The sequence below is a fragment of the Piliocolobus tephrosceles genome, chromosome 14 (genome assembly GCF_002776525.5).
Source record: "Piliocolobus tephrosceles isolate RC106 chromosome 14, ASM277652v3, whole genome shotgun sequence".
Lineage (NCBI taxonomy): Eukaryota > Metazoa > Chordata > Mammalia > Primates > Cercopithecidae > Piliocolobus > Piliocolobus tephrosceles.
The window spans coordinates 53,101,626-53,116,906 of record NC_045447.1 but is presented as its reverse complement, the minus strand read 5'-3'; the positions used below and the strand labels follow the sequence as shown (position 1 = coordinate 53,116,906).

Here is a 15,281-nt window from a genome sequence, read left to right as displayed (position 1 = left end):
AACTTGGCATTTTAGGTTTTAATCGATACTTAATCTGTTAAAATAATGTACTGTATTTTAAAGTATTCTAATTGTGCTTTTTTGTACCATCTTAAATATGAAAAATATCAGTATTTAGTTCCTTTCTCAGCCACAATTAGATTTTTATTGACATTGTTTTCCCCCTTAATTCATGTAATTAGTCATAGCAACCAAGAGTCAAGAGAGTGATTACCGGCCAATTATGAAAAATGTGACCAAGCAGATTGCAGAATACAATAAAACCATCGTGGATGCTTTACATAGCACTAGCGGAAACTGAGTTTAAGTCAACTGAAAGTCTCTAAGGAAGTATCCTCTTGCTGCTAAACTTGGTACAAGTTGACTACAAAAAAAAAAAAAAGCTTACCTTTGGAGTTTACCTAAAATTCCTGAATGTTATAATTTTTGTTGCCTCTTTTAAAAATGATATTTTAAAATAGTCAATAGTTCAGTAAATGGTTTGCATATTAAAAAGTATCGTCTTCTTTTCTTTTTATGATACTTGTATTTGAACCAAGAGATAAAGAAACTAAAAGTGACCGTTGAAATTTATTTAGCTGGTATAATCCATCTATGGCAACAAATGAGATAAGCTTTTCTTGTATCAACTCTAGGACGGATGCATGGACTATGATTCTGATTTAGCACTTATATCAATGTTGTCAATTTTTACTTCTGGAAAAAAATAGTAAGATCAGAAGGGAGATTTTTAGCTTTGAACCTTACTTCTCAAATAGGTTATACTTGATGTGTATTAGACCATATAATGTCACAGATAAATTTATAACGCATATTCTTTATAGAGCAGTTATACCTAAAGATTTGGAATTAGAAACTTTTAATGTTTGCAATTCTTAAAATATTTTTTCATATATATATTCTTGGAAGAACATTAGGTAAGAAACTACATTTACAGTGGGGTGTTTGGGACTATGGCTACTGCTCTTCATTGCCACCCTATAGTATGTGTTTACTCTCTTGTACTACTAGGACTTAAGTAGATTAATTTATAAGCATTAGCCAGAATATTTGGGAAAAAAATCTGGAAGAGGTAGGATTGGGAGAGAGGCATAGAGTCTGGAAGACATTATAGTAACTGTAGATGTATCTTCTCTTATTGTGCAGGAATGAGTCACCTTGGCCAGCATAAAATATTACTTAAAACTATCCTATTTTTGCTCTGATATCATGTTCACTAAGTAACTCTACTTTTCAGTATTTCTGAGACAACACATTGATTTCTTAAAAAAAAAAACAAAATAGCTTTATTGAGATATTATTTACATACCTTAAAATTTACTCATATATGTTGATTTTTTAAAATAAATATTTATAATGGTAAATTATTCAAATTCAGTCTATACACATTTAAATAAAGGAGTGAGCATTGTTGAGCTCGCTTAACTCTGGATTACTAATATGGCTGAAGATCCTGGACAATCTGTTCATTAAGGTGGCATTCATAAAATGTGTTCCACAAATCCTGAGCATCTCATTATTAATAGTGTTATGCCTTCAAAGGATTCATGGGGAAAGAAGTTTGGGAAACATTGTCTGAAACAAAGGTGAATTATTTTATTTTTTCTTGACTGCTTATAACCCTTAATATGCTAATGTATAATAAGGTCAAGAAGAATATATACTGTAAAGCATTTCCCAGAGATAGTTGTCCACAAAACCCTTACTTTCACAGAGCCTAGGTCACATGAGATGTGTCATTCCAAGAAATAGACTTCGTACACCAAATAGACTTCATACACTAAAATAATTTCATCTACTCAAGTCCTTTGGGTGGCTCTTTGGCCTTTTTCGGATAACCCCTGAGTATGTCTCTTTTTAGCCACCCTCAGATGTTTATGCTGTGATTCTGTGGAGTTTTCTATTGGAAATTGGTAGCAGAAAGTGCTTATTAAATTTCACAAGGGAAAAAAACTCTTTTAGCAGTTAAAGAGAGTGAAATCTTAAATTCAGTAGATTGAACAAGTAATAGATTTTGATGACAGTTTGCCCAGCCCTTCGTTCACTCATAAAATATTACTGTAATTTGGTGATTAGGAGCCTTTATGAATATACGTGACTGCTGAAAAATGTTCGTCTTTTATACAGTAACAACCAGAGGTATGATTGAGCATAGAGTTTAGGCAAGAGAACTGACTACTACGGTCTCTTAATCACATTGGTTGTACTTAGTGGATACTTCCAAGGAGGAAGGGAATCTGGAATACGTGTTTGTGGATGAGTAATCTTTGTTTTCCTCGTTTGAAAGCAAATTTAAATGCCTTTACTTTTTCCTTAGTTTTTTTTTTTTTAATTTCTATTTAAGTGTTCTTGACATTTTACTGTGCCCTTTTAAACTAATAACCAACTTAGTAACTTTTACTATTAGTAATAAGGGTTTTTATCTGAGTGGTGGGATTATGGGTGATTTTAATCTTCCTTGGTCTTTTTGGTATTTTCAAAATTGTCTAAGATGTACATATAATACTTAGAAATGCAATAAAATTCAAATAAAGTATTATATACAGTTGCTACTTTAACTCATGAAAAGGATGTAGTAAAAACTCTTCAGTCTTTGACGCTAAGGAGAACTGAACCAATCTTTATGCAGAAAGAAAGTAGGAGGAAGATTGGCCTGTCCATTAAATATATGTGTTTGCATTATAACAATGGGAAATTCGGGAGGAAGAAAATTTCTTGACAAAAAGCAAGGCTTTCAATTTCCATCCTAAATTATTCATATATAATATTGGTGTGGGGGGGAAATAATTGAGCAGGATTTCTTTAAATTAAAACATGTTTTATCTGAGGGAAATTCTCACTAATGTCTCTTCCTTCCTCTCAGAGCCTTTCCACAAATCCAACAAGAATATTCTCTTTACTGGGATAGAACTGGAGGCTAATAGCTGCATGAACTGGCTCTTCCTGAGTCAGTCACATTACTCAGGGGGTTCCATTCATGCTAAAATAACACCTTGTAAGTCACGTGGAAAGAAGCTGCAGACTGAACAAACATGCTGAGCAGTTTTACTAGTGAAGATCAACATGGGAAAGTTAGCAAGTCTTTGTTTTTCCCATCCTTATCCTTTATCAGTAAATAAACATGAGTTCTTGATATTCTTTTTCCTGTGGAGTCCCTCATTTGGACAATACTATAGTCTCATTTTAAGGTACAAAATTCAGTGCGTGCTTGGAGGATTACAGCATGGAGTCATGATATTCACACCAGAGATGAAAGGCCAGTTAGTAGTAGCTCCAGGGGTTTTTGCTGTCCCCTTGCTCAGTTTCTCTAGACTTCTTTCCTTTTGCTATACAATTGCAGTGTAAACAACCTTAGGGAAATTATAATGTTTAGACTTAAAGTAAGAAGAAATAAAGATGGACCACTAGAAAATTGTAGTAATCTATTTTTAAATTGATATTGTGTCTCATTTTTATATATGTTTTAAAATAAAAGTAGATTATGTCTTAAAATTGCAGGTTTACAGTTTGATAATTGAAAAACATTTTTAAAAAGACAATTTTTAATACAAAGGTAGATAATTTAGTAAGACAGATAAATAAAATGAAGAAAATAAGTTACCTGTGATCTCACCAGTCTTTTTAGATATGCGTCTATATTTATGTCACACATATCTGTTTTATTTGTGTATTTATGCACCTTTAAAATTACATTGTTTTTAATTTTACATTTGCTATTTATAATTTAGCACACATTTTTCCATGTCATTATATACTCTTGTACAACATGTTAAATTGTTGCATATTATTTCATTGTGCAAAACTTTCAAAAACAAATCCTACATTATCGAATGAGATTTATGATATAGAGGTTACATGTAAGTCTTAGATCAGATAGCTGGAAATGTGAATCCCAGCTTCACCACTAATTTGTTATAAGACCTTGGAAAGTTAGTCCCAGAATTTCAGTTTTTTCATCTACAAATGGAATAATAATGCTTAACTCATAAGATTGGTTCAAAGAGTATGCAGAACCCAAGACGTCTGATACAGATCGTCCTGGGAAAGGTGTCATTATTAGCAGTGTGCAGAAGTGATTGTTTCCCTGCATTGTCACCAACACTGGTGTTATCCAGGCTGACAATGCACTGCCTCATTTGTTTTAAAAAAACCTGCCGCATTACTGCAATTAGAAGCTATATTTTAATTTGCAGGATATGTTTTTGTATCAAAAATTACAAAAAGTCTGATTCTTAAAAATCCCTTTAAAAATATTCATTATAGCTTTGTAATATACATCGAAAGCAAATTTTTAGAATATATTAGATCATATTTTGCTGCCTCAATATTTTTCCTCATAATGTATCGTAATGAATTGCTGCTCTGAAAACCTGACTGCATAACTTGAAGAGAAATAGGAATAACCTGTGTAGGAATAATCTACTCAGTAACGAAGGCTATATTGTTTGTTCATTGTCTGTATCCTCCTGCAAGTCAAGTGGTTGCACATAAAGAACAAGTATGTCGGCCGGGCGCGGTGGCTCACGCCTCTAATCCTAGCACTTTGGGAGGCTGAGGCAGGTGGATCACGAGGTCAGGAGATCGAGACCATCCTGGCTAACACGGTGAAACCCCATCTCTACTAAAAATACAAAAAATTAGCCAGGCCTGTAGTCCCAGCTACTTGGGAGGCTGAGGCAGGAGAATGGCGTGAACCCAGGAGGCGGAGCTTGCAATGAGCCGAGATGGCGCCACTGCCCTCCAGCCTGGGTGACAGTGCGAGACTCCATCTCAGGAAAAAAAAAAAAAGTATGTCACAGGATAGAAAAGACATACCCATTTATTTACTGGGGAGTCCAATATACAAGAGGGTTTGGAGAAAGCATGAGTCAGAAGTTGAGTTGTCTAGTACCTAAAAGAAGGCTCAGGCACACTACGGAAGGCTTTCTATAAGAGAAAAAAACTAAAATGAGGTTTTCAAAATTGTTTTATTTCAAAATATTTTGTAAAACAGTATTCTTAACCTGATAGCAATATGGTAATACCATGTAAGAAAGGCAGACTTAATCAATTAAAATTACTTTTGGCAGAGGGTGAAGAGAGAACTATTGTTAAATTGGCCATTTAAGATTAGAAGACAATAGCTGAGCTAACTAACCAAACTGAAATATTATCTCATTCTCTTTGTTATCATTTTCAGTAGATAAGCTCACTCTAATAGAGGAAGTCCAGACTGACATGAAGGTGAAAATATTTGTTCAAGTCCATAAGCTCAATCTGATTTTTTTTTACTAAAGGAAAATATAGTTCATTGTTAAAAGCATGTCTAGGTCTTTAATTAGCTTCTTGTTAAAATGAAATCACTTTAGTTTACTGGAGAGGAGGAGAGGGCTGCCTCAGAGTTTGGCCAGCCCCAACCCTGTCCCTCCCTGCCAAGGACAAAGCCGGGACCTTGTGTCTGAGGATCAGGGGAAATGCTTAAGAAGGAGAGGAAAAGAAAATTGCTTTTCCAGCTTTTTCAACTTCCTACGTAGCCTATAGAGAAAAGCAAGAATCCCTTTGGGAGGAAATAACAAAAGTGCCAACAGTAGATAGATGTATGAAGCTTGCATCCCTGCAGTGTACTGGAGCTCTTACCATTATAATGGCCTTTATCGGAAGGCCAAATGCACATTTACTATAAACTGGTCCTATCTTCCTGGGAGCCTCTTCCCTTCAAGTCATTTCTTGGTTCACTTCCTTCTCTTGCCAGAAATATCAAAGTCAGAGAAGGGGATAAAAGCTGTGAAAGTCCAGCTGCCTTGTTTCCTTTTCCTAAGGCACAGTTGAGGTAGCCAATTAGGTAAGAGGTGTTCATAAAGACCTCAAGAAACAGTTAATTGAAGAGTGTCAGGTAATAAGGTAAGCAAGCCTCTTACAAAATCACTTGCCACTGTATTATGTCTAAAGTGCCCCCACTTCAGCAGAAACCAAACCAAAAAAGGCTCTAAAAAATTTACCTTAAAATTCTGTCCAGAACCTTTTCATTGAACATAGGTTGAATGTCTAATATGGGTTTGCCTAACCACACACTTTGATATGTCAAATATTTAATTCCAACAATACTTCATGACCTCACTGTTCACTGCCATCCACATCTCCAGTAATCACAAGCATAGCAGATATTGATGCCATAGCTCTTAATTGTCTTAGGAATTAAGAGATGCGACATCAATACTTGCTAAGCTTGTTGATGAAAAGAATTGTTAAAAAGAGTTTATCAGGGTCGGGTGTGGTGGCTCACGCCTGTAATCCCAGCACTTTGGGAGGCCAAGATGGGCAGAGCATGAGATCAGGAGATATAGACCAGCCTGGCCAGCATGGTGAAACCCCGTGTCTACTAAAAATACAAAAAAATTAACAAGGTGTGGTGGCAGGCCACTGTAATCCCAGCTACTTGGGAGGCTGAAGCAGGAGAATCACTTGAAACTGGGAGGCGGAGGTTGCAGCGAGCCAAGATCACACCACTGCATTCCAGCCCGGGTGACAGAGCAAGACTCCGTCTCAAAAATAAAAATAAAAAATAAAAATAAATGTACAATTAAGTTATTATTGACTATAGTCACTCTATTGTTCTAACAAATAGTAGATCTTATTCATTCTTTTTGACTATATTTTGTATCCATCAACCTTCCCCATTTCCCACCCTGCTCCCCTCACTACCCTTCCCAACCTATGGTAACCATCATCCTACTTGTATTTCCATGAGTTCAGTTGTTTTAATTTTTAGCTACCACAAATGAGTGAGGACATGCAAAGTTTTTCTTTCTGTGCCTTGCTTATTTCACTTACTATAATGACCTCTGGTTCCATCCATGTTGTTGCAAATGACAGGATTTCATTCTGATTTTTATGGCTGAATAGTATTTCATTGTGTATAAGTACCACATTTTTTTTTATCCATTCATCTGTTAATGGACACTTAGGTTGCTTCCAAATCTTGGCTATTGTTATAGTGCTGCAGTAAACATGGGCATGCAGATCCCTCTTTGATACACTGATTTCATTTTTGGGGGGTATTACGTAGCAATGGGATTGCTGTATCATATGGTACTTCTATTTTTAGTTTTTTTATGGGACCTCCATACTGTTCTCCGTAGTGGCTGTACTAATTTACATTCCCACCAACAGTGCATGAGGGTTCACATTTCTTCACATCCTCTCCAGCATTTGTTATTGCCTGTATTTTGGATAAATTTTAACTAGAGTGAGATGATATCTCATTGTAGCTTTGATTTGCATTTCTCTGATGTTGAGCATTTTTTCATATACTCATTGGCTCTTTTTATGCCTTCTTTTGAGAAATGTCTATTTAGATCTTTTGCCTGTTTTAAAATCAGATTATTAGAGATTTTCAGCCTCTTTCATCTTAACTAAGCACTTATTACACACTGTGGCCATAACTTTTGCAGTATGAGGTGTGACAGCAAAACTATCATGAATTTCTTTTCTTTTTCACAATTTCATGCGTAGAAGATTCATAACAGTAGATATAAGCATACAATTTTTTTTTTCTTTATATCAAGAACTTTCACCGTTTCACTTAAAGGAAGCACTTTATGGCTTTTCTTTGGCATATCCGAATTGCCAGCATCAATACTCTTGTGTTTGGGGGCCATTATGAAGTAGAACAAAGGCAGTTTGAACACAAGCACTATCATTAAGACAGTGAATTGGATAATTGAGGCGGCTACTTAAGTGTCTTAACAAGAGAGTCAGGTCTACAGCATGGGTACACTAGATAAAGGGATGATTCATGTCCCGAGTGGGAAGGAGTGGGATGGTGTAAGATTTCATTATGCTACTCAGAACAGTACACAAAGTAAAACCTGTGAATTGTTTATTTCTGAAATTTTCCATGTAATGTTTTTGCACTGCAGTTGACCTTGGGTAACTGAAACCACGGAAAGCAAAACCAAAGCTAAGCGGGGACTACTGTATCAAGGGAATGTAGCATATGAAAGGGCACAGGAGTTTGGATCTGAAGCACCTCTGTTACCTGCTAGCTGGAGGATTTTGAGCAAGTCATTCAGTTTCCCTGGGTCTATTTCCAGGGTTGTTATGGGACCCCATGGCTATTGGAATCATCTCAAATATCCCTATTTCTCAGGCTAATTGCAAACTGTGATAGTGACTTTGTGATTGGGATAACTATGTAATGAAAATTTGATCGTGACTATTTTCCATAGGTTTCTATTTTGTCACTAGCTGTAGATAATTAGGGTCTTCTATATATAAGTCATGTCATCAGTAAACAGAGACACTTCTTGAATTTCTGCCTTTTCTATATGGATGCCTTTTATTTTGATTTTGCCTAATTACTCTGGCTAGGACTTCCAGTACTATGTTGAACAGAAGTGATGGGAGTGAGCATCCTTATTTTGTTCCTGATCTCTTGGAGGAAAAGCTTTTCACCTTTGAGTATAATTTAGCTGTGGGAAAAGGGAACGTTTTGAAGCTCATTAAAAAACAGTCCAGGTTTCAGTTCTCTGGTGATGGATGGATGAATGGATATATATAAAATATAGACACATATATATCAATATATAGATGGCTATATCTATCTATCTATATATATGGAGAGACAAAAAGAGGGAGATGACAACATTTATTGGTGAAAACCAATCAACTTGCCTTTCTGTAAACACTTTCCTTCAGAAAGAGTTCTTTGTGGAGTACTGGATTTGGTGAGAATTTCGATAGCTTTTCTGTTACAACGCTTTTGCCAACTGCAGCAATTGATTCAGATTTTTCTCGTCTTTTACTGTGGTTGAGGGAACATCTGTTGAGATTCATCATTTAAGCTCCTATTTGTTAGCCTTTTTTCTAGGATCTATGATTTGCTTTTTTCTAGACAAACCTTTTGTTTTGTTTTTTAGATAAAATGACCATTGCTTCTCTAAAGGAAGTATACAAAGAAAAGCTAAATTAGGCTGGGCGCAGTGGCTCACGCCTGTGATCCCAACACTTCGGGAGGCTGAGGCAGGTGGATCACGAGGTCAAGACATCAAAACCATCCTGCCCAACATGGTGAAATGCCGTCTCCACTAAAAATTTAAAAAATTAGTTGGGTGTGGTGGCGCACACCTGTAGTCCCAGCTACTCAGGAGGCTGAGGCAGGACAATCACTTGAACCCAGTAGGCGGAGGTTGCATTGAGCTGAGATCATGCCACTGCACTCCAGCCTGGTGACAGAGTGAGACTGCGTGTCAAAAAAAAAAAAGAAAAAATGTAAAATTGAAGCCATTGTAATTGAATCTAGCTGTATAGACTTAAAGCACCTGTACAACTTCTACAATTGTCAGTCATTTAAATCTCTGTATGCTGCCTTTGGAACATAGGGGATATAACTACTCTTACAGAAGGAGATGCTGATTAAATAGATAATGCTTTTAAAAGATTTTGAATTAAAGATATTTTAATGCATAAGTATACTGCAACTCATTTAAACAAATCTACTTGGTAATGAAGCTATCTGATTGTACAGGAAAAACTATTGCCCTTATGATTTAGAATAGTGCTGTCCCATATGAGCTACAAATGTGAGCCAAATATATATATATATATATATATATATATATACATATATATATATATATATATTTTTTTTTTTTTTTTTTGAGATGGAGTCTCACTCTATCACCCAGGCTGGAGTGCAATGGCACGATCTTGGCTCACTGTAACCTCCGCCTCCCAGGTTCAAGTGATTCTCCTGCCTCAGCCTCCCGTGTAGCTAAGATTACAGGTGAGTGCCACTACACCCAGCTAATTTTTTGTACTTTTAGTAGAGATGGAGTTTTGCCATGTTGGCCAGACTGGTCTTGAGCTCCTGACCTCAAGTGATCTGCCCACCTTGCCCTCCCAAAGTGCTGGATTACAGGAGTGAACCACTATGTCCAGCCCAAATATGTAAATTTTAAACTTTAAACTTTGGGCTGTGGACTTTTGAGTTAGTGCTGAAATGAGTTAAGACTTTGGGGGACTGTTGGGAAGGTATGATTAGTTTTGAAATATAAGGACATGAGATTTGGGAGGAGCCGGGGTGAAATGATATGGTTTGGCTCTGTGTCCCCACCCAAAGCTCATCTTGAATTATACTCCCATAATTCCCATGAGTTATGGGAGGGACCCAGTGGGAGATAATTGAATCATGGGGGTAGTTTCCTGCATACTGTTCTTGTGGTAGTAAATAAGTCTCACCAGATCTGATGGTTTTATAAGGGGTTTTTGCTTTCACTTTTTCCTCTCTCTTCTCTTGTCTGCCACCATGTGAGATGCCTTCCACCTTCCACCATGATTCTGAGGCCTCCCTAGCCATGTGGAACTGTGAGTCCATTAAACCTCTTTTTTTGGAAATTGCCCAGTCTCGGGTATGTCTTTACTAGCAGCATGAAAATGGACTAATACAGCTGGATATGAAATTCTTGGTTGAAATTTTTTTTCTTTAAGAATGTTGAAAATAGTCCCAAGTCTCTTCTGGCTTGTAAGGTTTCAGCTGAGAGGTCAGCTGTTAGCCTGATGGGAATCAGTTTGTAGGTGACTTGCCCTTTCTCTCCAGTTGCCTTTAATATTTTTTCTTTCATTTCGACCTTGGAAAATCTGATGATTATTTCAGATTTTCCTGGGGGATGATCTTCTTGTGTAGAATCTTGCAGGAGTTCTCTGTATTTCCTGAATTTGACTATTGGCCTCTCTAGCAATGTTGAGGAAGTTTTCGTGGATGATATCCTGAAATACATTCTCCAGGTTGTTTGCTTTCTCCCCCTCCCTTTCAGGGATGCCCGTGATTCATAGATTTTGCCTATTTACATAATCCCATACCTCTCAGAGGTTTTGTTCTTTCTTTTTTAATCCTATTTTCCTTATTTTTGTCTGACTGTCTTATTTCAGAGAACTGGTCTTCAAGTTCTGAGATTCTTTCCTTAGCTTGGTTTATTCTGCTGTTTGTACTTGTGATTGCATTGTGAAATTCTTGTGTTGTATTATTAAGCTCTGTCAGACCCATTATGTTCTTTTTTATACCAACTATTTTGTCCTTCAGCTCCTGTATCACTTTATTGTGATTCTTATTTTCCTTGGATTGGGTTTTGCCACCCTCCTGAATCTCAATGATCTTTGTTCCTATCCATAGTCTGAATTCTGTTTCTGTCATTTCAGCCAGTTCGGCCTGGTTAAGAACTCTTGGAGAACTGATTCAGTCATTTAGAGAATATGTGACAACCTGGCCATCTGAGTCACCAGAGTTCTTGTATTGGTTTTTTGTCATCTCTGTGTGTGGGTGTTCCTTTAACTGCAGTGTAGAGTACAGCCAATAGACTTCTTTTCTGGATGTTTTCAGAGGGCTGAGGCTTTGTGTAGCTGTGCTTTTTATTTGAAGCTCACTTATCTTTGGTTTCAGAGGAAAATATGTTAATAAGGTATTTTTGGTATTGAAACTTTGGGGTGTGATCCAGTAGGTGACACTTAGGCTTATTGGTCATTTGGTTGACTCTTGCTCAGTTGTGTGGTTTCCCTGTGTTTCCTCACAGTTGCAGCTGTGTTCCCTCTCAGTGCTCTGAAAGTGTGGGTTTCACTCCCCCTTGAATGCTGGCTGTAGTTCATGACTTGGCACTCCTGGGCTGCCCACTGCCAGTCTGGGGGTGATCTCAGTGTTTATGTTCCTTCCCCAGCTTAGAGGCAGAAGAGGAAGATGTCTTAGTAGTGGTTGTGGCCGAGGGTCATTTACTTGACTCCTGGGGGCTCCACCCCAGAGTGATATAGGTCAGCAATCATTCAATGCCGTCAGCCCAACATGGAGGTTTGTACAGGGCCCAAGCCAGGTGTTCCCTGTCTGGTGATGAGCTGTGGGATGTGTGTGGGACCCATGGGAGACAGACTAGTCTCCTCGCCTTGGGTCAACTGCAGCTTTTTGGAGGTACGGATAAGGCACTTAGGGTCTTTGTTCCTTCATTAGTCCAACGGTGGCAAGGGCAGTTCCACTGCAGAGGCAGTGGCAGAGAGGCTTTCAGTTGCCCTGGAGGCTCTGCCAGGGAGTTGCTGAGTTGGTACTGGTTCGATAGCTGTGGCAGGGGATAGCTGGAGGCCCAGACCTGGAGGACCTGCCTGATGAGGACATACAGGAATGGGCACCCACATAACAGTCTGGCCACTTTCTGTAGGACTGCTGCAGTATGCTTGGAGCCTACTCCAGTCCCTAGTCACCTCAGATTTTCCAGAACCTGTGGGTCTCACCAGCAAAGGCTGTAAAACAGCAGAGATGGCAGCCTGTCCTCTCTGGGAGCTTTGTCCCAGATAGGTACAGACCTTTCATCAGCCCAAAGGCACCTGTAGGAAGTGGCTGGAGACCCTGATTGGGGGGTCTTGCCCCGTGAGGAGGAACGGGATCAGCACCTGCTTTAAAAAGCAATCTGGCCACATTTTGGTAGAGCGGTTATGCCGTCTTGGGGGTTCATTTCAGCCCCCAGTCACCTCAGACACTCCAACGCCCAAAGGCTGGAATGGCTAAGTTGCCCAAACAGCAAAGATGGTGGCTTGCTGATATGGTTTGGTTGTGTCCCCACCCACATCTCATCTTGAATTTCCACGAGTTGTGGGAAGGACCTGGTAGGAGGTAATTGAATCATGGGGCAAGTCTTTCCTGTGCTTTTCTCGTGACAGTGAGTAAGTCTCATGAGATCTGATGGTTTTAAAAAGAGGCTTTCCCCTGCACAAGCTCTCTCATTTTTTGCCTGCTGCCATCCATGTAAGATGTAACTTGCTCTTCCTTGCCTTCCACCATGACTGTGAGTCTTCCCCAGCCACATGAAACTGTGTCCAATTTAACATCTTTCTTTTGTAAATTGCTCAGTCTTGGGTATGTCTTTATCAGCAGTGTGAAAATGGATTAATACACCCACCCCACCCTGTGGAAGTGCTGTGCTGGGGGGATTCAGATCTCTGTCCACTAGAGAGCTTGGGTGGGGGTATCTGGAGGCCCCTGTTGGGAGGTCCTGCCCAGTAGGGAGGAATGGGATTGGCCACCTGGTTAAAGCAGCAGTCTGTCTACGTTTTGGTAGAGCAGCTGTGCTATGCTGGGGGATCCCCTTCTGCCCCGGGTTGGCTCAGACTCTCCAAAGCCTGAAGGCTAAAACAGCTAAGGTACCTGAACAGCAAAGATGGTGGCCCACCCCTCCCCCTGGAAACTCCTTCTTAGGGAGCTGCAATGCTGCTAAGTGGTAGCTGGCTGGAATTCCAAGCCAGTAGGTCTTATCTTGTGAGGTGCCATGAAAATGGGGCCTGCAGCCTACTGCTGCTCAGCCCCCTGTATTCAGCCTCTTTCTTAGGGGTACGTAGAAGAGTCTAACCTCCCTCTTTGCCAGAGCTGCAGCTACTTTTGCCAGAAAGCTCAAGTATCTAAGCCTCCAGGGTCTCGACACATGCCTGAGTGGCTGCTTTGCCAAGATTCCATGTAACTCTGTCTGTCATACTGAAGACAGAAGGCCCTGGTGGAGTGGGTTCACAAGGAGATCTGATGCAAGGGTTGCAAAGATCTGTGGGAGAAGCATGGTTTCCCAGGGTTACTCATTCACTTACCACTTCCCTGGGGAGAAGAGGATACCCTGTCTTCATGTTGCCCCCAGGTGACCATTATCCTGTCTTGTTTTTCTTCATTCTCTGTGGGTTGAGTTGTTTCCTTGATTAATGCCAGTACGAGTACCTGGAGGTTTCAGTTCAAGGTGTTGTATATACTTGCCCTTTCTGTTCCTCTTCGTGAGAGCCATGCATACTAGCTGCTTCTAGTCAGCCATCTTGCCGACTGCCCCTACATTCTTCTTTCATTTTAAGTCTTTGAGATCTAATGTGTATTTCACACCTGCAGCACATTCAGTTCACACTAGGCACACTTAAGTGCTTAATATTCACATGCAGAGATTGGCTGCATGTGGGACGGTGTGGATTTAGAATTTAGAGCTTTTTATTCTTATTATAGCAAGGGGATGAGCCATCAAAGGAAGCCAGAGAGCAAGTTTTTTTGTTTGTTTGTTTTTGACATGGTTTGGCTTTGTGTCCCTGCCCAAATCTTGTGTTGAATTGTAATCCCCAATGTTGGAGGTGGAGCTTGGTGAGAGATAGTTGGATCATAGTTATAGATTCCTTACAAATGTCTTGGGCCATCCCCTTGGTGATAAGTGAGCTCTCCCTCTGAAATCTCACATGACCTGGTCATTTAAAAGTATCTGGCACCTCCCTCCCCTACCTGCTTGCTTGCTCCAGCTTTTGCCTTGTGAAGTACCTGCTCCACCTTCGCCTTCCACTGTGATTGTAAGTTTCCTGAGGTTTTCCCAGATGCTGAGCAGCACCATGCTTCCAATAAAACCAGCAGAACTGTGAGCCAATTATACTTTTTTTCTTTGTAAATTACCCCATCTCAGATACTCAGATGTTTCTTTTTCTTTTCTTTTTTTTTGAGACACAGTCTTGCTCTGTCACCCAGGCTAGAGTACAGTGGCATGATCTCGGCTCACTGCAACCGCCTCCTGGGTTCAAGCAATTCTTCTGCCTCAGCCTCCCAAGTAGCTGGGATTACAGGCATGTGCCAGCATGCCCTTCTAATTTTTGTATTCTTTTAATAGAGACAGGGTTTCACCATGTTGGCCAGACTGGTCTCGAACTCTTGACCTTGTCATCTGCCTGCCTCGGTCTCCCAAAGTGCTGGGATTATAGGCATAAACGTCCACGCCTGGCCCTCAGATATTTCTTTTTTTTTTTTTTTTTTTGAGACAGAGTCTTGCTCTGTGGCCCAGGCTGGAGTGCAGTGGTGCGATCTCGACTCACTGCGAGCTCCGCCTCCCAGGTTCACGCCATTCTCCTGCCTCAGCCTCCCGAGTGGCTGGGACTACAGGTGCCCACCGCCATACCTGGCTAACTTTTTGTATTTTTTTAGTAGAGATGGGGTTTCACCATGTTAGCCAGAATGGTCTCCATCTCCTGATCTCGTGATCTGCCTGCCTCAGCCTCCCAAAATGCTGGAATTACAGGCGTGAGCCACCGTGCTTGGCCAGATATTTCTTTATGCAATGAAGAATGGCCTGATACAGTTTCTTTATTTTTCTATAAGCTCTTGTTACATGGTTCACTTATTTCAAGTTTTCTGATGGCTTTCAGACCAAAATAGGTTATTCTGAAAGACACAGTGAGAGCAGCAACTAACTAGGATGTAGGCAGTTTTGTTAAATAGAGAAAATCTGTCCTGTAATGAAAAAAACAATTTTCTTATGTGAAAT

The 15,281-nt window shown here is 39.6% G+C and overlaps 1 protein-coding gene across 2 annotated transcripts in view; it reads left to right on the top strand.

The window, feature by feature from the left end:
* Window positions 1-3,492, top strand: part of IFT74 (intraflagellar transport 74) — a 125,047-nt gene extending 121,555 nt beyond the window's left edge. The window contains exon 20 of one of the 2 annotated variants that reach the window (XR_002729943.1): window positions 183-3,492. Coding sequence is in view for 1 of the 2 variants with exons in the window: in XM_023203888.2 (XP_023059656.1) it covers window positions 183-301 (119 nt within the window). In the remaining variant the exon portion in view is untranslated. The remainder of the gene's footprint in view (window positions 1-182) is intronic. The other variant, XM_023203888.2, reaches the window with a different exon arrangement.
* The last annotated feature ends 11,789 nt before the right edge of the window (window positions 3,493-15,281 follow it).